Below are 25407 nucleotides of genomic sequence, written 5' to 3' on the forward strand. Positions count from 1 at the left end.
TTGAAGAGTATTCCAGAGGGAAAACAACACTGTGTGGATGTTCTGATAACTCTGACGAGGACGTTGGGAATAACATATATATATATATTGAAGAGTATTCCAGAGGAAAACAACACTGTGTGGATGTTCTGATAACTCTGACGAGGACGTTGGGAATAACATATATATATATATTGAAGAGTATTCCAGAGGAAAACAACACTGTGTGGATGTTCTGATAACTCTGACGAGGATGTTGGGAATAACATATATATATATATTGAAGAGTATTCCAGAGGAAAACAACACTGTGTGGATGTTCTGATAACTCTGACGAGGACGTTGGGAATAACATATATATATATATTGAAGAGTATTCCAGAGGGAAAACAACACTGTGTGGATGTTCTGATAACTCTGACGAGGACGTTGGGAATAACATATATATATATATTGAAGAGTATTCCAGAGGGAAAACAACACTGTGTGGATGTTCTGACTCTGACGAGGACGTTGGGAATAACATATATATATATATTGAAGAGTATTCCAGAGGGAAAACAACACTGTGTGGATGTTCTGACTCTGACGAGGACGTTGGGAATAACATATATATATATATTGAAGAGTATTCCAGAGGGAAAACAACACTGTGTGGATGTTCTGACTCTGACGAGGACGTTGGGAATAACATATATATATATATTGAAGAGTATTCCAGAGGGAAAACAACACTGTGTGGATGTTCTGACTCTGACGAGGACGTTGGGAATAACATATATATATATATTGAACAGTATTCCAGAGGGAAAACAACACTGTGTGGATGTTCTGATAACTCTGACGAGGACGTTGGGAATAACATATATATATTGAAGAGTATTCCAGAGGGAAAACAACACTGTGTGGATGTTCTGATAACTCTGAGGAGGACGTTGAGAATAATATATATATATTGAAGAGTATTCCAGAGGGAAAACAACACTGTGTGGATGTTCTGATAACTCTGACGAGGACGTTGGGAATAACATATATATATATATTGAAGAGTATTCCAGAGGGAAAACAACACTGTGTGGATGTTCTGATAACTCTGACGAGGACGTTGGGAATAACATATATATATATATTGAAGAGTATTCCAGAGGGAAAACAACACTGTGTGGATGTTCTGATAACTCTGACGAGGACGTTGGGAATAACATATATATATATATTGAAGAGTATTCCAGAGGGAAAACAACACTGTGTGGATGTTCTGACTCTGACGAGGACGTTGGGAATAACATATATATATATATTGAAGAGTATTCCAGAGGGAAAACAACACTGTGTGGATGTTCTGACTCTGACGAGGATGTTGGGAATAACATATATATATATATTGAAGAGTATTCCAGAGGGAAAACAACACTGTGTGGATGTTCTGACTCTGACGAGGACGTTGGGAATAACATATATATATTGGGTATTGATTGAGTAGACTGATACCCCATTTCATTGATCCCCAATCCGGAAGTAAAGCTGTACAGGGCAATGTGAATGTCAATACACACAACAGGCTGACTGGGGAGGGGATTTCACACAGGTGACAGTCCCGTAATAAGAGCTACAAGGCTAATATTTGCCTAAACTCTTCACAGTTGTGTTCTGTGAGTGTCACCGAGTAGACTGACACCCCATTTTATTTAAGGAGAAAGGATTTTATAGAATGGCATGTCATATCACTTAATCCGGCATAGCCAAAGACACGACACCTTGTACTGTAAAGTCCATGCCATGATGAACTGAGGCGTGTGTGTGTGTGAGAGATGGTTAAACAAAACACAGAAAGTAAAGTCATTTGGGTAAGTAACCTGTTACCTTTCAATAGAATGTGCTCACTAGAGAGACAGTGTGTGTTTGTGGCAAGAGTGAGAGACGCCTGGTGGCACAGAGAAGAATCGGACAGTTCTCTATTTTCACAACTGTCCTTATTTGGGTCTCTCTCTTTCTTTGCCCGTCTCCCTCTCTCCTCCCCATCTCCCTCTCTCCTCCCCATCTCCCTCTCCCCTTCTCACTCACTCTCTTTTCCCTTTACTGTCACACAGAAATATTACTATGTTTCTTGTCACAGGAAGTAACAGAACAACGCTCTCACCGACAGGAACCTACTACACTTAGAAAAGCAGGAGAGAGAGGAGGAGGAGGGCTCCCCCTCACTGCCCTTAGAGAAGCAGGAGAGAGAGGAGGAGGAGGGCTCCCTCCTCACTGCCCTTATAGAAGCAGGAGAGAGAGAGGAGGAGGACCTCACTGCCCTTATAGAAGCAGGAGAGAGGAGGAGGAGGGCTCCCCCCTCACTGCCCTTATAGAAGCAGGAGAGAGAGAGAGAGAGGGCGGATCGTTGGGGAGTTTCCAGTCAAAATGATTCAGCTCGCCTAACAGAATAGTACAATGTACAATGTTGTGATACAGGTGCTTGGTAAGTTAGACTTCTGTTCTAGTACAATGTTGTGATACAGGTGCTTGGTAAATTAGACTTCTGGTCTAGTACAACGTTGTGATACAGGTGCTTGGTAAATTAGACTTCTGTTCTAGTACAATGTTGTGATACAGGTGCTTGGTAAATTAGACTTCTGGTCTAGTACAGTGTTGTGATACAGGTGCTTGGTAAATTAGACTTCTGGTCTAGTACAATGTTGTGATACAGGTGCTTGGTAAGTTAGACTTCTGGTCTAGTACAGTGTTGTGATACAGGTGCTTGGTAAATTAGACTTCTGGTCTAGTACAATGTTGTGATACAGGTGCTTGGTAAGTTAGACTTCTGGTCTAGTACAATGTTGTGATACAGGTGCTTGGTAAGTTAGACTTCTGGTCTAGTACAACATTGTGATACAGGTGCTTGGTAAATTAGACTTCTGTTCTAGTACATCGTTGTGATACAGGTGCTTGGTATATTAGACTTCTGTTCTAGTACAACGTTGTGATACAGGTGCTTGGTCAATTACATTCTACTGAGGTAACATATGGAATTGTTCTAAGATGGTCGTACCATTGATCATTTACCCATTTGATTTGAGGACTTTTGTAATTATCCCCCCAAAATATTTAAAAGGCAATTTATATATTAAATGTTTCACACATATTTAACCCCTTTTTTTTGTTGGCACAAAACTACCTCCATTTATTTATTTATTCGTGAGTCTCATCTTTCCAGTCTTTCCCAGCCTAATTGCCATGACCTCACTCCCAGATGGTGTCTCAGAGAGAGTTGGGAGTTGCAATTTTCAACAGGACAAATATAAGAACGTATTTTTATCAATGTAAAAACTTTTTTTTTTAAATCCTGTATGTTTCCCCTATTGTCCTGTAGGTGGTGCTGTTGTTTCACATTCACAATACAGTTAGTGGAGTTTAGTGTGTTATTAGCCCACAGTGCTCTGGTGGAAAGTAGTGCACTATAGAGAGAAAAGGAGCCAGTCAAGAGGATTTGGACACAGGCAAGGGTGGTCAGTACCAAAGCCAAAGGTGGTCAGTACCAAAGCCAAAGGTGGTCAGTACCAAAGCCAAGGGTGGTCAGTACCAAAGCCAAAGGTGGTCAGTGCCAAAGCCAAGGGTGGTCAGTGCCAAAGCCAAGGGTGGTCAGTACCAAAGCCAAGGGTGGTCAGTGCCAAAGCCAAGGGTGGTCAGTACCAAAGCCAAGGGTGGTCAGTGCCAAAGCCAAGGGTGGTCAGTGCCAAAGGCAAGGGTGGTCAGTGCCAAAGCCAAAGGTGGTCAGTGCCAAAGCCAAAGGTGGTCAGTACCAAAGCCAAGGGTGGTCAGTACCAAAGCCAGGGGAGGTCAGTACCAAAGCCAAGGGTGGTCAGTGTCAAAGCCAAGGGTGGTCAGTACCAAAGCCAGGGGTGGTCAGTACCAAAGCCAAGGGTGGTCAGTGCCAAAGCCAGGGGTGGTCAGTGCCAAAGCCAGGGGTGGTCAGTACCAAAGGCCAAGGGTGGTCAGTACCAAAGCCAAGGGTGGTCTGTGCCAAAGCCAAAGGTGGTCAGTGCCAAAGCCGAGGGTGGTCAATACCAAAGCCAAAGGTGGTCAGTGCCAAAGCCAAAGGTGGTCACTACCAAAGCCGAGGGTGGTCAATACCAAAGCCAAAGGTGCTCACTACCAAAGCCGAGGGTTGTCAATACCAAAGCCAAAGGTGGTCAGTACCAAAGCCAAAGGTGGTCAGTACCAAAGCCAAAGGGTGGGCAGTACCAAAGGCCAAGGTTATTCAATACTCAGTACCAAATGGCTCCCTATTCCCTACACACTACTTTTAACCAGAGCTTTAACCTTGTCTGTTTCATGCCTCACTCTGCCTCTCCTCTCCCAGCAGCAGTCCTGTTGTTTCTGATGGATGGAAACTCTGTGTATCTGTGTCTGTAATTACCCTTCTGATAAGAAACCATCTAGCACATTGGGGGAGATGAAACAATGGTGCATCATTCATTTTCAATGAAGGGAAGCGAAATGGGCAGGGGACCTGAAATGATGGGGAAGCTAGCGACATGAGGGTGAAGCTAGCGACATGATGGTGAAGCTAGCGACATGACGGTGAAGCTAGCGACATGACGGTGAAGCTAGCGACATGACGGTGAAGCTAGCGACATGACGGTGAAGCTAGCGACATGACGGGGAAGCTAGCGACATGATGGGGAAGCTAGCGACATGAGGGTGAAGCTAGCGACATGACGGGGAAGCTAGCGACATGACGGTGAAGCTAGCGACATGAGGGTGAAGCTAGCGACATGAGGGTGAAGCTAGCGACATGAGGGTGAAGCTAGCAACATGAGGGTGAAGCTAGCGACATGAGGGTGAAGCTAGCGACATGAGGGTGAAGCTAGTGACAAAATACTTATTTTCCACCATAATTTGCAAATAAATTCATTAAAAATCCTACAATGTGATTTTCTGGATTTTTTTCCTCATTTTGTCTGTCATAGTTGAAGTGCACCTATGATGAAAATTACAGGCCTCTCTCATATTTTTAAGTGGGAGAACTTGCACAATTGGTGGCTGACTAAATACTTTTTTGCCCCACTGTATATGACACCCTTTCATAAACCCTGATTGATGAATGTCAATCAGATCATCCAAGCAAGACTTTAACCTTTTCACAAAGATTAAGAATATGAGTTTGTAGTCTTTATTTAGGAGTGTGTTTGGACCCCAATTATCAATATTTAAGAGATCCTTGTGTGGTTTAGGTATAAGAGTAATAACCCCTTGCTTCAGAGAGGCAGGTAGTTATTCTTTCTTTATAGCCTCCTTAAAGGTTTCAAGTAAAAATGGTGCTATTTCATGTCCAGAGTTATAAAAACATATTGGTCAAGCTTGTTTTTTATTAGGTGCATTGTCCAACCTGTTAGGTGCATAATCCTAACAGGGTGGACCCTAAAAGGGTGAACATTTGGAGCCCAAATTAGACACTTGAACAGGATTTTACCTTCTCTATCAAACATATTTTAACAAGTTTATAAGTGGGACTAACAACATGAAACATGGAAAAATTGATTAAACTGAGTGTTTCTATGTATGTAGCATTACACCGTTGTTTTCCCACCACAGAAACGATGACACTTCCTGAATGTGGTGTCATTGCAGGAAGAGGTTGTTTTCCCACCACAGAAATGATGACACTTCCTGAATGTGGTGTCATTGCAGGAAGGGGTTGTTTTCCCACCACAGAAATGATGACACTTCCTGAATGTGGTGTCATTGCAGGAAGGGGTTGTTTTCCCACCACAGAAATGATGACACTTCCTGAATGTGGTGTCATTGCAGGAAGGGGTTGTTTTCCCACCACAGAAATGATGACACTTCCTGAATGTGGTGTCATTGCAGGAAGGGGTTGTTTTCTTAAATGGAGAAGAATAACAAACTGACAGCGTGGAAAGTGATATCAGGGACACGGAAAATACAATAATCATGAAAATAAAACGTCATTGACGAGAGAAAATTGAACTAGAAATATAAAATGATGAAGAGAGACTTTAAATATGTTATTATTTTCAGGCTTATATTTCTCGTGGAAGTTGATGAATAGCAACCAGTGATAGAAAACTCCTACATCCACAAAAACATGTTTTTTTTTCTAAATGCATAACATTTCCCTTTCAAGTTTTTTTTTTTAAGGTAATAGACACCTGACCTTGTATTTAAAGCATTTTGAAATCCACATTTTATACTAAATAAAACGTGATATTTCCTGGGCACAGAAAACACACCGCATCTCAGCATTGACGTGACTAGCTGGTAGCTGCTTAGCTGTTAAGAGCGTTGGCCCAGCAACGGAAAGGTGGCTGGTTCGAATTCCTGAGTCGGCAAGGAGAAACACATCTACTGTTCTATCCTTGAGCAAGGCATTTTGTCCCCCAACAGCACCTGCTCCCCAGGCACTGATGACATGGATGTGATTAAAGCAGCCCCCCTTTCACCTCTCTGATTCAGAGGAAAAACAAATTTCGGTTGAATGCGTTCAGTTGTGCAACTGACTAAGGTAGGCTTCGTTGTAAATAAGAATGTGTTTCTTAACTGACTTGCCCAGTTCCGTAAAGGTATCCATCCCTTTCCTCAAAGGGCGCTGGCCACTCAGGCTGACCACTAGAAAACACAGCTATTATGGTAAAACCTTGCTTGATCAGCTGATCAAATTTTCTCCAGCTAGCAGCTTTGTGGTAGCTTGTTTGAATGGCCATATTGCGGTTGATGAAGCTGAACCGCACCAAAGTTACGAGACTGTTGTAAAGCGATCAGCATGAATCTGACTCTGACAGCCGGTGACGTTGTAACGTTTGGCCAACGTGATGACGTCACAGCTGGAAACAGTCAGCTGTGCTGCAGAACTCAGCGCACTTATCAGGACGGAACAGAAACGACCTTATCATGAAAACTAATTTGTGCTATTAGCTAGAATTTCACTACACCAGCTACAACTGGCGTTGTTAGCATCCCTTTCGTTTGATATATGCATGGATTTTAAGACCCGTTCAGCCAGTATGCAGTAAGCAGACACTGGCTAGGAAGCTCATTTTCGTGCACATTTCGATTTTTCATAAATACTGATTCTACAACCACAAAACACCTTAGCTAGATGTAGAATTAGGTAGAGAAGACTTGCTCATTTAAAAAAAAAGTCTATATTGGCTACAGGTTTATTATAGCTTTTGGTAAGATGAACTAATTTGAGGATGAAAGGGGATTCAACCTAAACACACTAATGTAGCCCCCTAACCTAAACACACTAATATAGCCCCCTAACCTAAACACACTAATATAGCCTACTGTCATGTCCTTACTTGGCACCAGAACTCCTCCCCAACTCCTCCCTCCATCCTCCCCCCCGTCACCCTCTCACTGCCCCGAGAGAAGGAGAGTGATAGAACACTGTGTGAGAGAGGAAGAGGGAGAGAGAGCAAGAGAGAGTGAGAGAGAGAGAGGGCAGAGAGAGACAGAGAGAGAGAGGGCAGAGAGAGACAGAGAGAGAGAGAGAGAGAGAGGGCAGAGAGAGAGAGAGAGGAAGAGAGAGAGAGAGAGAGAGAGAGAGAGAGAGAGAGAGTGTGAGGAAGAGAGAGAGAGAGAGTGATAGAACACTGTGTGAGAGAGGAAGAGAGAGAGAGAGAGAGAGAGAGAGAGAGTGTGTGAGAGAGAGAGAAAGAGAGTGTGTGTGTGAGAGAGAGAGAAAGAGAGAAAGAGAGTGTGTGTGAGAGAGATAAGAGGAGGAGGAAGGGTCGGTTAGGGTTTTCCAGTAAATAGTACTTTCACGTTCAACGGTCACTGGAGAAGAAACCACGTATGCCGCTCGCCTAACAGAATACAGTGTCCTTCACTGAGGGACGCTCAGGGATTATTACGGGGAATGGAGATTGTAATACTTGTTTCATTATTGTCTCTGTATTGTGACTTCACCGGTAAGTTAGACTTCTGATCTAGTACATCGTTGTGATACAGGTGCTTGGTAAATTAGACTTCTGGTCTAGTACATCGTTGTGATACAGGTGCTTGGTAAGTTAGACTTCTGTTCTAGTACAATGTTGTGATACAGGTGCTTGGTAAGTTAGACTTCTGTTCTAGTACAATGTTGTGATACAGGTGCTTGGTAAATTAGACTTCTGGTCTAGTACAATGTTGTGATACAGGTGCTTGGTAAATTAGACTTCTGGTCTAGTACAATGTTGTGATACAGGTGCTTGGTAAGTTAGACTTCTGGTCTAGTACAATGTTGTGATACAGGTGCTTGGTAAATTAGACTTCTGGTCTAGTACAATGTTGTGATACAGGTGCTTGGTAAATTAGACTTCTGGTCTAGTACAATGTTGTGATACAGGTGCTTGGTAAATTAGACTTCTGGTCTAGTACAATGTTGTGATACAGGTGCTTGGTAAATTAGACTTCTGGTCTAGTACAATGTTGTGATACAGGTGCTTGGTAAATTAGACTTCTGGTCTAGTACAATGTTGTGATACAGGTGCTTGGTAAATTCCATTCTACTGAGGTAAAATATGGAATTGTTCTAAGATGGTCGTACCATTGATCATTTACCTATTTGATTTTAGGATTATTGTAAGTACCCCCCCCCCCCCCCAAAAAAAAATATATATTTAAAAGGAAATACACATATTTAACCCCTTTTTTGGGGGGGGGGGGGGGCGACTTCTGGTTTATGGAGTGTAACATGTAGTTGATTAACATACAGATAGATATAAACATTAGACAATAATATCGTCCTGATTGGTTTGAACAATAAAATCAACAATAACAGAACAATACAGTTTTAACTTGTCCTTGGTCTTCCAGATGCTGAGTGCCTGGTGGTCAGTCCTGCCAGGCTGGTGGTGAAGCATGGAGACCCAGCCTCCTCTAACTGCAGCTCAGATATCCCTGTAGAGATGGGCTGGGAAGCCTTCCAGGGAGGGGTTGGTCTAACAGACAAGGAGGTGAAGATCCTAAACTGGAGGGTGGACAGGTAAGAGAGGCAGACTTGTTACACAGCTGAGGGATTAGATTAGATTAGTAGAGATTTTTTTAAACCCACCTTTTTCGCCTTTAAAGTGGCAAACAGTAGCAGCTGGCTACTTTGTTGATGTTTGAACTTCAACTGTGGTATTGTCTTTATTTGCTATTTTAAGTCTTTAAATCAAGTTGTTTCAACTAAGGATTGCTGCTTTAAATAAAATGTGATTTGATTTGACAGTTTGACTGACTGGAAGATCAAACCTTCATGCTTCACAGACGGAGGCCAGTGTGAGAAACAGCTGGACATCACAGTTTATAGTGAGTGACATCTCTCTCTTATCTTCTCTGGTGTTTCTGAATGTATTCTTAGTATGGCTCTGCACTGTTAATCACTGTGTGTTTCCATTCCTCCACAGAGCTTCCAGACAGTGTCTCCATCAGCTACAGGAAGTACCCTGATCCGATGGTTGAGGGGCATCAGTACCTGCTACAGTGTCTTGTCCAGAACATCGCTCCTATTGGGAGACTCAGGGTGACCTTCTACAAAGTCAGTGCCACTGGTGAACAGACAGAATTAGACACACGACAGAAAGCCAAGGACAACATCAAGACACCAGAGAATGGGACCTACACCCTGGACTTCACCCCTGGTAGAGATGATGCCGGGGCCCAGTTGTTGTGTTCAGCCATGTTGGATCTGGGACCAGAGGGACCCCAACCTCCTCCTGTAATGGAATCAAACCGCCTCAACATCAACGTGCACTGTGAGTCCTTCTGGTTCTCTGTCTACACACATTTAGTACAACCGTTAGTTAATTAAATACCAGACGAGTCATGACGTTGACGGATGCTGTTTTCACTTCATTTTCTCTCATTAATCAACTTGTTTCTCTTCTCATCTCTCTCTCTCTCCCTCCTTCCTTCTCTTCTAGACAAGCCTCAGATCACTAGGAGTCCTGGATGTTTCTCCATGAGAATCACAGAGGGCGACACCTTATCACTGGCCTGTAGTGCAAATGGTAACCCTGCCCCCTCGTTGGATGATTGGTTGGTTGCATTCAGAAAATGTTCAGACCCCTTGACTTTTTCCACATTTTGTCACGTTACAGCCTTATTCTAAAATGGTTTAAATCGTTTTTCCCCCCCTCACCGATCTACACACAGCACCCCATAATGACATCACAATACCCCGTAATGACATCACAGCACCCCATAATGACAAAGCAAAAACGTGTTTTTAGATTTTTTTTTGCAAATGTATAAAAAATAATGATTGGGAGTCCCATTGGGTCAGCGTTGTCTGGGTTTTGCAGGGTTAGGTCGTCATTGTAAATAAGAATTTGCTCTTAACTGACTGGTTAAATAAAGGTTATATTAAAAATGCAGATCCTATCAAGCTAAAACATCTGTCGTTCTGCCCCTGAACAGGCAGTTAACCCACTGTTCCTCTGAACAAGGCAGTTAACCCACTGTTCCCCTGAACAAGGCAGTTAACCCACTGTTCCTCTGAACAAGGCAGTTAACCCACTGTTCCCCTGAACAAGGCAGTTAACCCACTGTTCCTCTGAACAAGGCAGTTAACCCACTGTTCCCCTGAACAAGGCAGTTAACCCACTGTTCCCCTGAACAAGGCAGTTAACCCACTGTTCCTCTGAACAAGGCAGTTAACCCACTGTTCCCAGGCCGTCATTGGAAATAAGAATTTGTTCTTAAATGACTAGTTATATATATAAAACAAAGTGATGCTGCCAGGTTTCCTCCACACGTCACTTCACCATAGGGATGGCGATGTGACGCCACCACCATGCTTCACCATAGGGATGGTGATGTGACGCCACCACCATGCTTCACCATAGGGATGGTGATGTGACACCACCACCATGCTTCACCATAGGGATGGTGATGTGACACTTGGCATTCAGGTCAAAGAGTTCAATCTTGGTTTCATCAGACCAGAGAATCTTGTTTCACATTGGTCTGTGCCTTCTGGCAAACTCCGAGCGGGCTGTGATGTGACTTCTACTGAGGAGTGGCTTTCGTCTGGCCACTATACCATAGCGGCCTGATTGGTAGAGAGCTGCAGAGATGGTTGTCCTTCTGGAAGGTTCTCCCATCTCCACAGAGGAACTCTGGGGCGTTTTCAGAGTGATCATCAGGTTCTTGGTTACCTCCCTGACCAAGGCCCTTCTCCTCCGATTGCTCTGTTTGGCCGGGTTACCAGCTCTAGGAAGAGTCTTGGTGGTTTCAAATTCTTCCATTTAAGAATGATGGAGGCCACTGTGTTCTTGGGGACCTTCAATGCTGCAGATATTCTTTGGTACCCTTCCCTACATCTGTGCATTGACACAATCGTGTCTCAGAGCTCAATGGACAATTCCTTTGACCTCATGGCTTGGTTTTTGCTCTGACATTCACTGTCAACTGTGGAACCTTATATAGACAGGTGTGTGCCTTTCCAAATCATGTCCAATCAATTGAATTTACCACAGGTAGACTCCAATCAAGTTGCATAACCATCTCAAGGATGATCAGTGGAAACAGGATGCTCAATTCAAGTATAAAAGTATTTTTAAAAAAAATGTAATTGATTTTTTTTCGCTTTGTCATTATGGGGTATTGTGATGTCATTATGGGGGTATTGTGATGTCATTATGGGGTATTGTGATGTCATTATGGGGTATTGTGATGTCATTATGGGGTATTGTGATGTCATTATGGGGGTATTGTGATGTCATTATGGGGGTATTGTGATGTCATTATGGGGTATTGTGATGTCATTATGGGGTATTGTGATGTCATTATGGGGTATTGTGATGTCATTATGGGGTATTGTGATGTCATTATGGGGTATTGTGATGTCATTATGGGGTATTGTGTGTAGATTGAATCCATTTTAGAATAAGGCTGTAACGTAACAAAATGTCTGAAAAGTCAAGGGATATGAATTTCTAAATTCACTGCATCTCTCCTCCTCCCCTCTCCCCTCTGCCTCTCCTCTCTCCCTCTCCTCCTCCCCTCTGCCTCTCCTCTCTCCCTCTCCTCCTCCCCTCTGCCTCTCCTCTCTCCCATCTGCCTCTCCTCTCCTCCTCCGCTCTCCCCTCTTCCTCTCCTCTCTCCCTCTCCTCCTCCCCTCTGCCTCTCCTCTCTCCCATCTGCCTCTCCTCTCTCCCTCACCTACTCCCCTCTGCCTCTCCTCTCTCCCATCTGCCTCTCCTCTCTCCCTCACCTACTCCCCTCTGCCCCTCTCTCCCATCCGCCTCTCCCTCTCCTCTCTCCCTCACCTCCTCCCCTCTCCCCTCTGCCTCTCCCTCTCTTCTCTTCCTCTCCTCCTCCCCTCTCCCCTCTGCCTCTCCTCTCTCCCTCACCTACTCCCCTCTGCCCCTCTCTCCCATCTGCGTCTCCCTCTCCTCTCTCCCTCTCCTCCTCCTCCTCTCTGCCCCATCTGCATCTCCCTCTCCTCTCCTCCTCCTCCTCTCTGCCCCATCTGCATCTCCCTCTCCTCTCTTTCTACTCTCCTGCCCTGTAGTGGACTACCTGCCCATCATTGCAGGGCTGGCTTCGGTGGTGATCCTCTTGGTGATCTCCTGTTTCATCTACTCTTCTTACTATAAACACACGCGCATGAGCCATTAACAGATGAAAATCATGTTGCCACGACGACACAAGAACAAACACGTGGTGCAACACAACGGTATGGACCAGTCCGTTATGTAGAGGAGGGGTTGGGGTCAGAGCATATGAGCAGAGGTGAATGGTTGGAAATCCTGATGAGTGGGTGTGGCTCTCCACGTCCTTTCCTACCGCTCCCTCACAGAATGGAAGCAAGTGCCCGTAGCAATGTTCCAACATCTAGTGGAAAGCCTTCCCAGAAGACTGAAGGCTGTTATAGCAGCAATGTGGGCACCAACTCCATATTAATGCCCATGATTTTAGAATGAGATGTTCGTGTCCATATACTTTTGGTTCTGTAGTGTATCTGGTTACACTTGCATACTATACTATAAAATACTATACTTTTCAATTGCAGATCATGTTAATTTCAGTATTTATTAACTTGCATTGTCTAATTCACTCAGTGATCATAAAGTACCAAATAACAGGATATGTGTGCAAAGAAAGCACTATTATATCTGTATGCACATGTGTGTGTAGATTAATGCATTTATTTTGTATATATTTCCCAATAAAGAACCATTTGGAAGAACTCAGGTGTAACTTGATGTCATTTCAACAACAACAAAAATCTGCTTTTTGCTCCTTGTGCGCCCTCCTGTGGCTGACGCTATAGATTACATGTGTGATTATAAATAGAATGTACCTTAACGTTTTGCTCTAGAAATAAATATACATTCCACAGAGATTAAAATGTAAAATGAACTAAGTCTAAAAATATAAATGTTTACTTTCACAGTGAATTATTAGCTCAGGACCCTCTGCTTCTCGAAGACTCCAAACCCATCTCTGTCGCACGATTTCTACGTCACACTACCGCGCAGACCGGAAGCAATAGAGCTTTCCAGAAAATACTTCAGAGCTGAAGCAGGAGTAGAGTGCGGCGGGTTTTCTGGCAAGTTTAGCTCACATTTTCAACAGGACCAAAGTTGACATTGTTTTTTTACACGTCATTCCATTTAGTGTGCCGTTGTTGTGTGGACTTCTCACGGAAAGAGAAGGAGGAGAAAGAGCTAGAAGATGACGTCCAGGACTATTGATTACAGTGTGTGGGACCACATCGAAGTATCGGATGACGAGGATGAGACTCACCCCAATATCGACACGCCGAGCCTCTTCCGATGGAGGCATCAGGTAGCTATGACAACAGGCGATATGTCTTCACTAAAATACTAATACAGAAATAGCTAACGTACATGACTAGTTGGGCAGCTAGCGACAGTAGCTATGTCAGCAAACACTAGCTAGCTAAGTTCTTAGCCATATAAATCAGTACTCAACCGGCTAATCTAGTTAGCTGGTCAACTATCTTGACTAACGTTAATCCAACTGGTTAAAGTGTTAGCTAGCTGGGCTTAGCTCTGGTCCAGGGCGTTAACTAGGCAAGTCTTTCAACATTTGGGCTTTACAGTAGTAGCCTAGTTGCTCAATAAGAGTTTGTCCGCAGCTCTGACTCTCTCTGTGTCTGCCTTTCCTTCCTGTCTCTCTTGCTCAATAAGGGTTTCTCCACACAGCCTGTGATTCACCTTAACTTTAACTAATCCAGCAGAATTGCGCTAGGTACAATATCTTGCCTTGGACATGATTATTTTCGTCTTCTTTGGGATTTGGTTGGCGGATTGCATCCAACTTTTACGTTGGATACACCGCCACCTACTGTACTGGAGTGTGAGGCCAGTCACAACCTACCTACATTAAATATCTTCATTAGTCCTGTTCCTCTAAGATGTCTGGTTAGCTAGCTAATAGGTAACATTTTAAAGAACAACAATGTTACTATCTCCCACCCCCTTCTCCTCCCTCCTACACCCCTCCTCCACCCTTCATCCTTCATCCTTCCATGTCCCTCCCATCTTTCATCTCTCCTCCACCCTCTCTCTGCTGCTCTAATCTTCCACTACGCCCCCCTCAACCCTCCCATCTTTCATCTCTCCCTCCACCCTTCCTCTCCTCCCTCCTCCACCCTTCCTCTCATCACCCCTCTTCTCTCCCTCCTAGGCGCGTGTGGAGAAACAGGTGGCCTTCGAGGAGAAAGGAGAGGAGCTGGAGAGGAACATGGCAGAGTGTAAGAGACGTCTGGAAGAGGTGCAGTACAGAGTGAAGGAGTTAGAGGAGGAAGGAAAGAAGGAGGGAGAGGAGGAGAGGAAGACGGCGCTGAGCAAGGCCCAGGCCGAGGAGAAGAAATACAGAAAGGATCAACGCTTGTGGGAGAAGAAGATGGAGGAACATCGGAGAGAGGAGAAAAAGATGCCTTGGAACGTTGACACGCTCAGCAAGGAGGGATTCAGCAAGGTGAGATAGAGATACACCACTCCCTCAGCAAAGAGGGAATCAGCAAGGTGAGATATTGAGGCTGTAGCATTTCGCTACACCCGCTAAACATGTGTCTGTGACAAGTCAATTAGATTTGATTTTAGATACACCACTCCCTCAACAAATAGGGCTTCAGCCAGGTGATATAGAGATACACCACTCCCTCAACAAAGAGGGCTTCAGCCAGGTGATATAGAGAGACACCACTCCCTCAACAAAGAGGGCTTCAGCCAGGTGATATAGAGAGACACCACTCCCTCAACAAATAGGGCTTCAGCCAGGTGATATAGAGAGACACCACTCCCTCAACAAAGAGGGCTTCAGCCAGGTGATATAGAGAGACACAACTCCCTCAACAAAGAGGACTTCAGCCAGGTGATATAGAGAGACACCACTCCCTCAACAAAGAGGACTTCAGCCAGGTGAGCTAGAGAGACACCACTCCCTCAACAAATAGGGCTTCAGCCAGGTGATATAGAGAGACACCACTCCCTCAACAAAGAGGGCTTCAGCCAGGTGATATAGAGAGACACAACTCCCTCAACAAAGAGGACTTCAGCCAGGTGATATAGAGAGACACCACTCCCTCAACAAAGAGGACTTCAGCCAGGTGATATAGAGAGACACCACTCCCTCAACAAAGAGGACTTCAGCCAGGTGAGCTAGAGAGACACCACTCCCTCAACAAAGAGGACTTCAGCCAGGTGAGCTAGAGAGACACCACTCCCTCAACAAAGAGGGCTTCAGCCAGGTGATATAGAGAGACACCACTCCCTCAAAAAAGAGGACTTCAGCCAGGTGAGCTAGAGAGACACCACTCCCTCAACAAAGAGGGCTTCAGCCAGGTGAGCTAGAGAGACACCACTCCCTCAACAAAGAGGGCTTCAGCCAGGTGAGCTAGAGAGACACCACTCCCTCAACAAAGAGGGCTTCAGCCAGGTGAGCTAGAGAGACACCACTCCCTCAACAAAGAGGGCTTCAGCCAGGTGATATAGAGAGACACCACTCCCTCAACAAAGAGGGCTTCGGCCAGGTGAGATAGAGATACACCACTCCCTCAACAAATAGGGCTTCAGCCAGGTGATATAGAGAGACACCACTCCCTCAACAAAGAGGGCTTCAGCCAGGTGATATAGAGAGACACAACTCCCTCAACAAAGAGGACTTCAGCCAGGTGATATAGAGAGACACCACTCCCTCAACAAAGAGGACTTCAGCCAGGTGAGCTAGAGAGACACCACTCCCTCAACAAATAGGGCTTCAGCCAGGTGATATAGAGAGACACCACTCCCTCAACAAAGAGGGCTTCAGCCAGGTGATATAGAGAGACACAACTCCCTCAACAAAGAGGACTTCAGCCAGGTGATATAGAGAGACACCACTCCCTCAACAAAGAGGACTTCAGCCAGGTGATATAGAGAGACACCACTCCCTCAACAAAGAGGACTTCAGCCAGGTGAGCTAGAGAGACACCACTCCCTCAACAAAGAGGACTTCAGCCAGGTGAGCTAGAGAGACACCACTCCCTCAACAAAGAGGGCTTCAGCCAGGTGATATAGAGAGACACCACTCCCTCAAAAAAGAGGACTTCAGCCAGGTGAGCTAGAGAGACACCACTCCCTCAACAAAGAGGGCTTCAGCCAGGTGAGCTAGAGAGACACCACTCCCTCAACAAAGAGGGCTTCAGCCAGGTGAGCTAGAGAGACACCACTCCCTCAACAAAGAGGGCTTCAGCCAGGTGAGCTAGAGAGACACCACTCCCTCAACAAAGAGGGCTTCAGCCAGGTGATATAGAGAGACACCACTCCCTCAACAAAGAGGGCTTCGGCCAGGTGAGATAGAGATACACCACTCCCTCAACAAGGAGGGCTTCAGCCAGGTGAGATAGAGATACACCACTCCCTCAACAAAGAGGGCTTCAGCCAGGTGATATAGAGAGACACCACTCCCTCAACAAAGAGGGCTTCGGCCAGGTGAGATAGAGATACACCACTCCCTCAACAAGGAGGGCTTCAGCCAGGTGAGATAGAGATACACCACTCCCTCAACAAAGAGGGCTTCAGCCAGGTGAGATAGAGATACACCAGATATGGGCTATTACCACCAACTACTGATGTCACATGTTATTCCTCTAGTGTCAACTGTCCTGTCCACTGAAAATATATTTATCTCTTCCCTCCTCTCCACCCTTTCTACCCCCCCCCAGAGTATGTTGAACATCAAACCGGAAGTGACAGAAGAGACGGAGGAACAGAAGGAGGAGAAACACCAGACTTTTGTAGATAAACACAAGAAAGAGATCAAACACTTTGGTGAGTTTCAACATCACACCACACAACTAAACCATTTAATATCTGTATTCTATACTCTTCTCTCTCTGTCTGTTATAATACCACATAACTAAACCATTTAATATCTGTATTCTATACTCTTCTCTCTCTGTCTGTTATAACACCACATAACTAAACCATTTAATATCTGTATTCTATACTCTTCTCTCTCTGTCTGTTATAACAACACTTCTCTCTCTGTCTGTTATAACAACTCTTCTCTCTCTGTCTGTTATAACAACACTTCTCTCTCTGTCTGTTATAACAACACTTCTCTCTCTGTCTGTTATAACAACACTTCTCTCTCTGTCTGTTATAACAACACTTCTCTCTCTGTCTGTTATAACAACTCTTCTCTCTCTGTCTGTTATAACAACACTTCTCTCTCTGTCTGTTATAACAACACTTCTCTCTCTGTCTGTTATAACAACACTTCTCTCTCTGTCTGTTATAACAACTCTTCTCTCTCTGTCTGTTATAACAACACTTCTCTCTCTGTCTGTTATAACAACACTTCTCTCTCTGTCTGTTATAACAACACTTCTCTCTCTGTCTGTTATAACAACACTTCTCTCTCTGTCTGTTATAACAACTCTTCTCTCTCTGTCTGTTATAACAACTCTTCTCTCTCTGTCTGTTATAACAACACTTCTCTCTCTGTCTGTTATAACAACACTTCTCTCTCTGTCTGTTATAACAACACTTCTCTCTCTGTCTGTTATAACAACACTTCTCTCTCTGTCTGTTATAACAACACTTCTCTCTCTGTCTGTTATAACAACACTTCTCTCTCTGTCTGTTATAACACCACTTCTCTCTCTGTCTGTTATAACAACACTTCCCTCTCTGTCTGTTATAACACCACACAACTAAACCATTTAATGTCTGTATTCTACACTCTCTCCTCTCTCTCTGTCTCTTCCTAACCTGTGTGGGTAGGGATGCTTCGGCGTTGGGAGGACAGTCAGAAGTACCTGTCTGACCACCCCTACCTGGTGTGTGAAGAGACGGCTAACTTCCTGGTTATCATGTGTATCGACCTGGAGGTGGAGGAGGTGAGGGGGGGGGGCTAACTTCCTGGTTATCATGTGTGTCGACCTGGAGGTGGAGGAGGTGAGGGGGGGGGCTAACTTCCTGGTTATCATGTGTGTCGACCTGGAGGTGGAGGAGGTGAGGGGGGGCTAACTTCCTGGTTATTATGTGTATCGACCTGGGGGGGGGGGTTCACAGATATTGTGTGTGTGTTTACATCTTTGTGTGTGTGTGTGTGTGTGTGTGTGTAGAAACATGGTTTGATGGATCAGGTCGCCCATCAGACCATAGTGATGCAGTTCATCTTAGAGTTGGCTAAGAGCCTGAAGATCGACCCTCGAGGATGCTTCAGAGAGTTCTTCCAAAAGATCAAGGTGTGTGTGTGTGTGTGTGTGTGTTGCCTTTGTTCATTTAAAAGGCCGATATTCAATCAGAGACGCGTTATTGTATACAGACAAACACTGCACATATCGGCTCAAGTGGAAATGACCTTTTTAAATGAAAAACCTTGTTTTCTAGTCGATAACGACTCCTTTGATTGAATCCCGGCTTTATGAGTTGATGTTTTAACTTGACGCGTGTATCTACTGTGTGCACTGTATATATCGGTATGTCACACCTCTGTCTCTCTCTGTCTGTCAGACTGCAGACCAGCCCTATCAGGAGGCCTTTACTGATGAGCTGGAGTCCTTTAAAGAGAGAGTTCGAGGCAGGGCTAAGATCAGGATACAAAAGGTCATTTTCCCTCCATTTTGTTTTTCTCTCTTGCTTCAGGTGTTTAAAAGTGTTTTTATGGAAGTGGGAGAAGTTCAAAGCGAATCCCAAAACATTCTGACGTTCACACTTTTCTGTGACTGGTGAACCGAATACTTGCCTAGTTAACCTTTATTTAACTAGGCAAGTCAGTTAAGAACACATTCTTATTTTCAATGACGGCCTAGGAACTGCCTGTTCAGGGGCAGAACGACAGCTCGGGGGTTTGAACTTGCAACCTTCCGGTTACTAGTCCAACGCTCTAACCACTAGGCTACCCTGCCGCCCCATACAGTTGAAGTCGGAGGTTTACATACACTTAGGTTGGAGTCATTAAAACCTGTTTTTCAACCACTCCACACATTTCTTGTTAACAAACTATAGTTTTGGCAAGTCGGTTAGGACATCTACTTTGTGCATGACACAAGTCATTTTTCCAACAATTGTTTCCAGACAGATTATTTCACTTATAATTCACTGTGGCACCATTCCAGTGGGTCAGAGGTTTACACACACTTGACTGTGCCTTTTAAACAGCTTGGAAAATTCCAGAAAATTATGTCATGGCATTAGAAGCTTCTGATAGGCTAATTGACATCATTTGAGCCAACCGGAGGTGAACCTGTGGATGTATTTCAAGGCCTACCTTCAAACTCAGTGCCTCTTTGCTTGACATCATGGGGAAATCAGCCAAGACCTCAGAAAAAAAACTGTAGACCTCCACAAGTCTGGTTCATCCTGGGGAGAAATTTCCAAACACCTGAAGGTACCACGTTCATCTGTAGAGTCAATAGTACGCAAGTATAAACACCATGGCACCATGCAGCCATCATACCGCTCAGGAAGGAGACGCATTCTGTCTCCTAGAGATGAGCGTACTTTGATGCAAAAAGTGCAACTCAATCCCAGAACAACAGCAACGGACCTTGAAGATGCTGGAGGAAACAGGTACGAAAGTATCTATATCCACAGTAAAACGAGTCCTATATCGACATAACCTGAAAGGCTGCTCAGTAAGGAAGAAGACACTGCTCCAAAAGCGGCATTAAAACAGCCAGGCTACGGTTTGCAACTGCACATGGGGACAAAGATCGTACTTTTTGGAGAAATATCCTCTGGTCTGATGAAACAAAAATTGTTTGGTCATAATGACCATCGTTATGTTTGAAGGAAAAAGGGGGAGGCTTGCAAGCCGAAGAACACCATCCCAACCGTGAAGCACGGGGGTGGCAGCACCATGTTGTGTGGGTGCTTTGCTGCAGAAGGGACTGGTGCACTTCACAAAATAGATGGCATTATGAGGAATTAAAATTATGTGAATATATTGAAGCAACATCTCAAGACATCAGTCAGAAAGTTAAAGCTTGGTTGCAAATGGGTCTTCCAAATGGACAATGACGCCAAGCATACTTCCAAAGTTGTGGCAAAACGGCTTAAGGACAACAAAGTCAAGGTATTGGAGTGGCCATCACAAATCCCTGACCTCCATCCTATAGAAAATTTGTGGGCAGAACTGAAAAAGCGTGTGTGAGCAAGGAGGCCTTACAAACCTGACTCAGTTACACCAGCTCTGTCAGGAGGAATGGGCCAAAATTCATCCAACTTATTGTGGGAAGCTTGTGGAAGGCTACCTGAAACATTTGACCCAAGTTACACTCAATTAGTATTTGCCTTTAAATTGTTTGTGTACACTTCTGACCCACTGGGAATGTGATGATTTATTTCTTTCATTCTCTCTACTATTATTCTGACATTTTAACATTCTTAAAATATGGTGATCCTAACTGATCTAAGACAGGACATTTTTACTAGGATTAAATGTCAGGAATTGTGATTTATGTATTTAAATGTCTTTGATTAAGGTGTATGTAAACTTCCAACTTCAACTGTACATAGAGTGAAATATGAGGCATTGGTGAGGTTCAAAATGAAAATAATAAACTAATTGTTAAAGGCTATGGAGGAGTATGAGGAGGAGGAGAGACAGAACAGACTGGGGCCAGGTGGACTGGACCCTGTGGAAGTCTACGATACTCTGCCAGAGGTAACACACAGAGACACACATACAGAGAGACTCACACACACACACACACAGAGACACACATACAGAGAGACACAGACAGTCAGTCAGTCATACCCAGAGAGACAGACACGCAGAGACACGCAGAGAGGTTCACACACAGACACGCAGAGAGGCAGACAGACACGCAGAGGCACGCAGAGGCAGACCGACACGCAGACAGACACGCAGAGAGGTAGACAGACACGCAGAGAGGTAGACAGACACGCAGAGAGGCAGACAGGCACGCAGAGAGGCAGACAGGCACGCAGAGAGGCAGACAGGCACGCAGAGAGGCAGACAGGCACGCAGAGAGGCAGACAGGCACGCAGAGAGGCAGACAGGCACGCAGAGAGGCAGACAGGCACGCAGAGAGGCAGACAGGCACGCAGAGAGACACGCAGAGAGACACGCAGAGAGACACGCAGAGAGACACGCAGAGAGACACGCAGAGAGGCAGAGAGACACGCAGAGAGGCAGAGAGACAGGCAGAGAGGCAGAGAGACAGGCAGAGAGGCAGAGAGACAGGCAGAGAGGCAGAGAGACAGGCAGAGAGACAGGCAGAGAGACAGGCAGAGAGGCAGAGAGACACGCAGAGAGGCAGAGAGACACGCAGAGAGGCAGACAGACACGCAGAGAGGCAGACAGACACGCAGAGAGACACACATCTCAACGTCTTAATCATAACAGTCAGTAACCTATGGCCACATATTCAGAGGAAGTGGTCGCCAACCCCAGCCTCCTTTTTTAACCTGTATCTTGTGATGTCACATCCTGTTTCACAGGAAATGAAGAAGTGTTTTGATGATAAAGACATCTCAATGCTGCAGGAAGCTATCAGCAAGATGGACCCCATGGTGAGTGTCTCCTGTCTCTCTAATGAACTATCTCTAACTCTCTCTCTAACTCTCTCTCTCTAACTCTAACCTGTGTGTGTTGTGGGGTTTCGCAGGAGGCAAAGGGCCACATGAAGAGGTGTATTGACTCAGGACTCTGGGTTCCCAACGCCAATACCGACAACGAAGAGGACAAAGAAGAAGACGAGGAAGAGGACAAAGAAGATGAGGAAGAACCAGAGAGGGAGGGAGAGGCGAAGGAGGAGAAATGACTCTGTCATGAATTGAATCCTTCCTTTAGACTTTTGACCTTTTCAGACCTAGCTACACCCTTTACTAGCGTTAGCTTGTCTTATTGAAAACATGCTGTGAAGATGCTAACTTCCCTAGCGTTAATTGGGCTAGTATCGCTAGCATTAGCCTGACCCATTGAAAACCTGCACCGGGCCAGTATTTGCAGAGTCAGCTCTAGGATCAGATTCCCCTCTCCAATCCTGACGTTAACCATTTGTGGAAAATGCTAAACTTCACCCTGCTCCAGTTTCTACCCATAGTCCCTTTCTCCATGACCCCATCTTTATATTAACCCCCCCCCCCCACCTCCACCCCACTTCTACCCATAGTCCCTTTCTCCATGACCCCATCTTTATATTAACCCCCCACCTCCACCTCACTTCTACCCATAGTCCCTTTCTCCATGACCCCATCTTTATATTAACCCCCCCCCCCACCTCCACCCCACTTCTACCCATAGTCCCTTTCTCCATGACCCCATCTTTATATTAACCCCCCACCTCCACCTCACTTCTACCCATAGTCCCTTTCTCCATGACCCCATCTTTATATTAACCCCCACACCTCCACCCCACTTCTACCCATAGTCCCTTTCTCCATAACCCCATCTTTATATTACCCCCCCCCCACTTCTACCCATAGTCCCTTTCTCCATGACCCCATCTTTATATTAACCCCCCCCCCACTTCTACCCATAGTCCCTTTCTCCATAGTCCCATCTTTATATTAACCCCCCCCCCACACTTCTACCCATAGTCCCTTTCTCCATGACCCCATCTTTATATTAACCCCCTCCCCCACTTCTACCCATAGTCCCTTTCTCCATGACCCCATCTTTATATTAACCCCCCACCTCCACCTCACTTCTACCCATAGTCCCTTTCTCCATGACCCCATCTTTATATTAACCCCCCCCCCCACCTCCACCCCACTTCTACCCATAGTCCCTTTCTCCATGACCCCATCTTTATATTAACCCCCCCCCCCCCACTTCTACCCATAGTCCCTTTCTCCATGACCCCATCTTTATATTAACCCCCCCCCCCTCATTTCCAGTTTAATAGCACATGATCTGTTTGATTTTGTTATTCATAATTTGTTTGTTTTATTTTATAGGCGTCGTTCCACCCTCCACTCCCTCCCCTTCTAGTCACCTAGAACTCAGAACCGGCTTTTGAACTGTTACCTAGAACCTAGAACTTAAAACCGCTACCCAACCAATCTCACCTCCATCCCCTCTGAACCAAACTATCTCTCTCTCTCAGGCCTCTCTCTGTCTCTCTGCATGGGTCAAACTGGTTTAAACCAGTGCGATTCTGATTGGAGCTCCTCGCTGCAGCTGGGACAGAATGGGTGTGGTCTGTCAGTTGACTCCACCCCTTTCGTTATTACAGTTGTAATCTTGCTTAGTAAAGTTGGGCTGCAAAAACAATATTTTTCTCTTCGTCCTTTTGTACGTTGTTCTTTTATTCAGTCTCTGTCTCTCTGTCTCTCTTTCTCGCTGTCTCGCTGTCTCTCTGTCTCTTTCTCTCTGTCTCTCTTTCTCGCTGTCTCTGTCTCTCTGTCTCGCTGTCTCTCTGTCTCGCTGTCTCTCTGTCTCTGTCTCTCTGTCTCTCTTTCTCGCTGTCTCGCTGTCTCTCTGTCTCTTTCTCTCTGTCTCTCTTTCTCGCTGTCTCTGTCTCTCTGTCTCGCTGTCTCTCTGTCTCGCTGTCTCTCTGTCTCTTTCTCGCTGTCTCTCTTTCTCGCTCTCTCTGTCTTCCGATGAACATGGTGAAAATATAACCCCTAAATGGTCTTTGTATTGTTTCATCAATGCCATTGGATACTGCCAGATACCTGCGATGTGGTGACATCACTCTCCCAGCCAATCAGAAACCAAACTTAAACAATAAAACACGTTGTACTGACCAATAAAACATGTTGTACTGACCAATAAAACATGTTGTACTGACCAATAAAACATGTTGTACTGACCAATAAAACACGTTGTACTGACCAATAAAACACATACTGACCAATAAAACACGTTGTACTGACCAATAAAACACGCTGTACTGACCAATAAAACACGTTGTACTGACCAATAAAACATGTTGTACTGACCAATAAAACACGTTGTACTGACCAATAAAACACGTTGTACTGACCAATAAAACATGTTGTACTGACCAATAAAACATCTCTTCAAAAACAGAGAAGAAGAACATCTATCTCATCAAAAACAGAGAAGAAGAACATCTATCTCATCCTTCCAGTTACATCATAGGGGTTATTCATATGGGCACAGAAGACATCAAACATATTTTTATTTTATTGTTTAAAGCTGCCCAGAGAGGACGTTGTTTTAATAGGCAGAGGCAACTCATTCCATTCTGAGGCTCCAGTATACAAGAAAAGTACCTTTTCCCAGCATTTCTCCTGAACCTGTATAAGCACACATCAGCAACACCTGATCTGGTGCTGTGATTGTGTGCATCCCTAACACGAGGAAAGTAATCACTTAGATATCTGGGCAGAGGACCATAAATACTCCTGTAAACCAAACCTAGTCTAATCTGGGACACCCTAGCCTCAACAGGCAGCCAGTTTAGTTCCTGAAAGCAGCTCCTGCCTATGTGAGTAGGCCTTCAATACTACCCTGATCAGCTTATGCTGGGCTATCTGGAGCTTCCCCCTTCATAAGTTTGATAAGCTCCCAAACCAGGAAGTACTAGCATAGTCAAAATGCCATTGAATGAGAGCAGTAGCTAGCACTTTCATGGAGTCCTTATCAAGCAGCTTAGACTTTCTAGCCAAAAACTTAGTCCTGGCATTAACCTTCCCTAGCACCTTATTGGCCATGCGCACACCTCTCAAGCTTCCATCAAGGATACATCCCAAGTAGCCAACAGAGGTTTTAGTAGTCAGCACCTCACGCCTCACACCTTAACTCCACTCTGATTTCAGACGACCTACACAATTTAGGTCTGGATCCAAAAATAAATTATTTCAGTTTTCCCTAAGTGCAGAGATAGCTCATTATCTCCAAGACATTTGCTAATGTTAGTAAACTCTGTGCTAAGTATTTCTCTCCAACATAGTTTTACTTTTGTGAGACACCAGAAGTGTGGAGTCATCTGCATAAAGAAAAAGGCGGCAAGAACAAGCGTCTTTCATATCGTTAATATACAATAAA

The 25407-nt window shown here is 44.8% G+C and overlaps 2 protein-coding genes and 1 long non-coding RNA gene across 4 annotated transcripts in view; all 3 read left to right on the forward strand.

Annotated features, from left to right (window-relative positions):
- The window catches only part of LOC110493334 (vascular cell adhesion protein 1), a 64241-nt gene extending 51094 nt beyond the window's left edge, over window positions 1-13147 (forward strand). Inside the window, exons 14-18 of one of the 2 annotated variants that reach the window (XM_036942156.1) lie at window positions 8785-8953; window positions 9182-9261; window positions 9360-9707; window positions 9876-9990; window positions 12470-13147. In XM_036942156.1, coding sequence (XP_036798051.1) covers window positions 8785-8953; window positions 9182-9261; window positions 9360-9707; window positions 9876-9990; window positions 12470-12554 — 797 coding nt within the window. In that variant the 3' untranslated portion in view covers window positions 12555-13147. The remainder of the gene's footprint in view (window positions 1-8784; window positions 8954-9181; window positions 9262-9359; window positions 9708-9875; window positions 9991-12469) is intronic. The other variant, XM_036942157.1, reaches the window with a different exon arrangement.
- LOC118938419 lies at window positions 7599-8569 on the forward strand. The gene is made up of 2 exons (XR_005035700.1): window positions 7599-8126; window positions 8456-8569. It is a non-coding gene; the product is annotated as an uncharacterized LOC118938419 (long non-coding RNA).
- Window positions 13148-13411: 264 nt separating the features above from the next.
- Window positions 13412-23664, forward strand: LOC110493361 (hsp90 co-chaperone Cdc37). Its single transcript, XM_036942276.1, has 9 exons — window positions 13412-13749; window positions 14614-14907; window positions 17135-17240; window positions 18198-18313; window positions 18542-18664; window positions 18933-19025; window positions 20998-21087; window positions 21888-21959; window positions 22055-23664. Exons 1-9 carry the CDS (start codon window positions 13636-13638, stop codon window positions 22208-22210), a joined length of 1164 nt encoding a protein of 387 aa, XP_036798171.1. The 5' UTR covers window positions 13412-13635; the 3' UTR covers window positions 22211-23664.
- Window positions 23665-25407: the final 1743 nt, after the last annotated feature.

The sequence above is a fragment of the Oncorhynchus mykiss genome, chromosome 13, assembly GCF_013265735.2.
Source record: "Oncorhynchus mykiss isolate Arlee chromosome 13, USDA_OmykA_1.1, whole genome shotgun sequence".
Classification (NCBI taxonomy): domain Eukaryota; kingdom Metazoa; phylum Chordata; class Actinopteri; order Salmoniformes; family Salmonidae; genus Oncorhynchus; species Oncorhynchus mykiss.

Coding starts and splice junctions, on each gene's coding strand:
- LOC110493361 (XM_036942276.1), top strand. CDS start 13,636: ATGACGTCCAGGACTATTGATTACAGTGTGTGGGACCACATCGAAGTA. Junction 19,026..20,997: donor CTAAGATCAGGATACAAAAG/GTCATTTTCCCT, acceptor TAATTGTTAAAG/GCTATGGAGGAGTATGAGGA. Junction 21,088..21,887: donor TCTACGATACTCTGCCAGAG/GTAACACACAGA, acceptor CCTGTTTCACAG/GAAATGAAGAAGTGTTTTGA.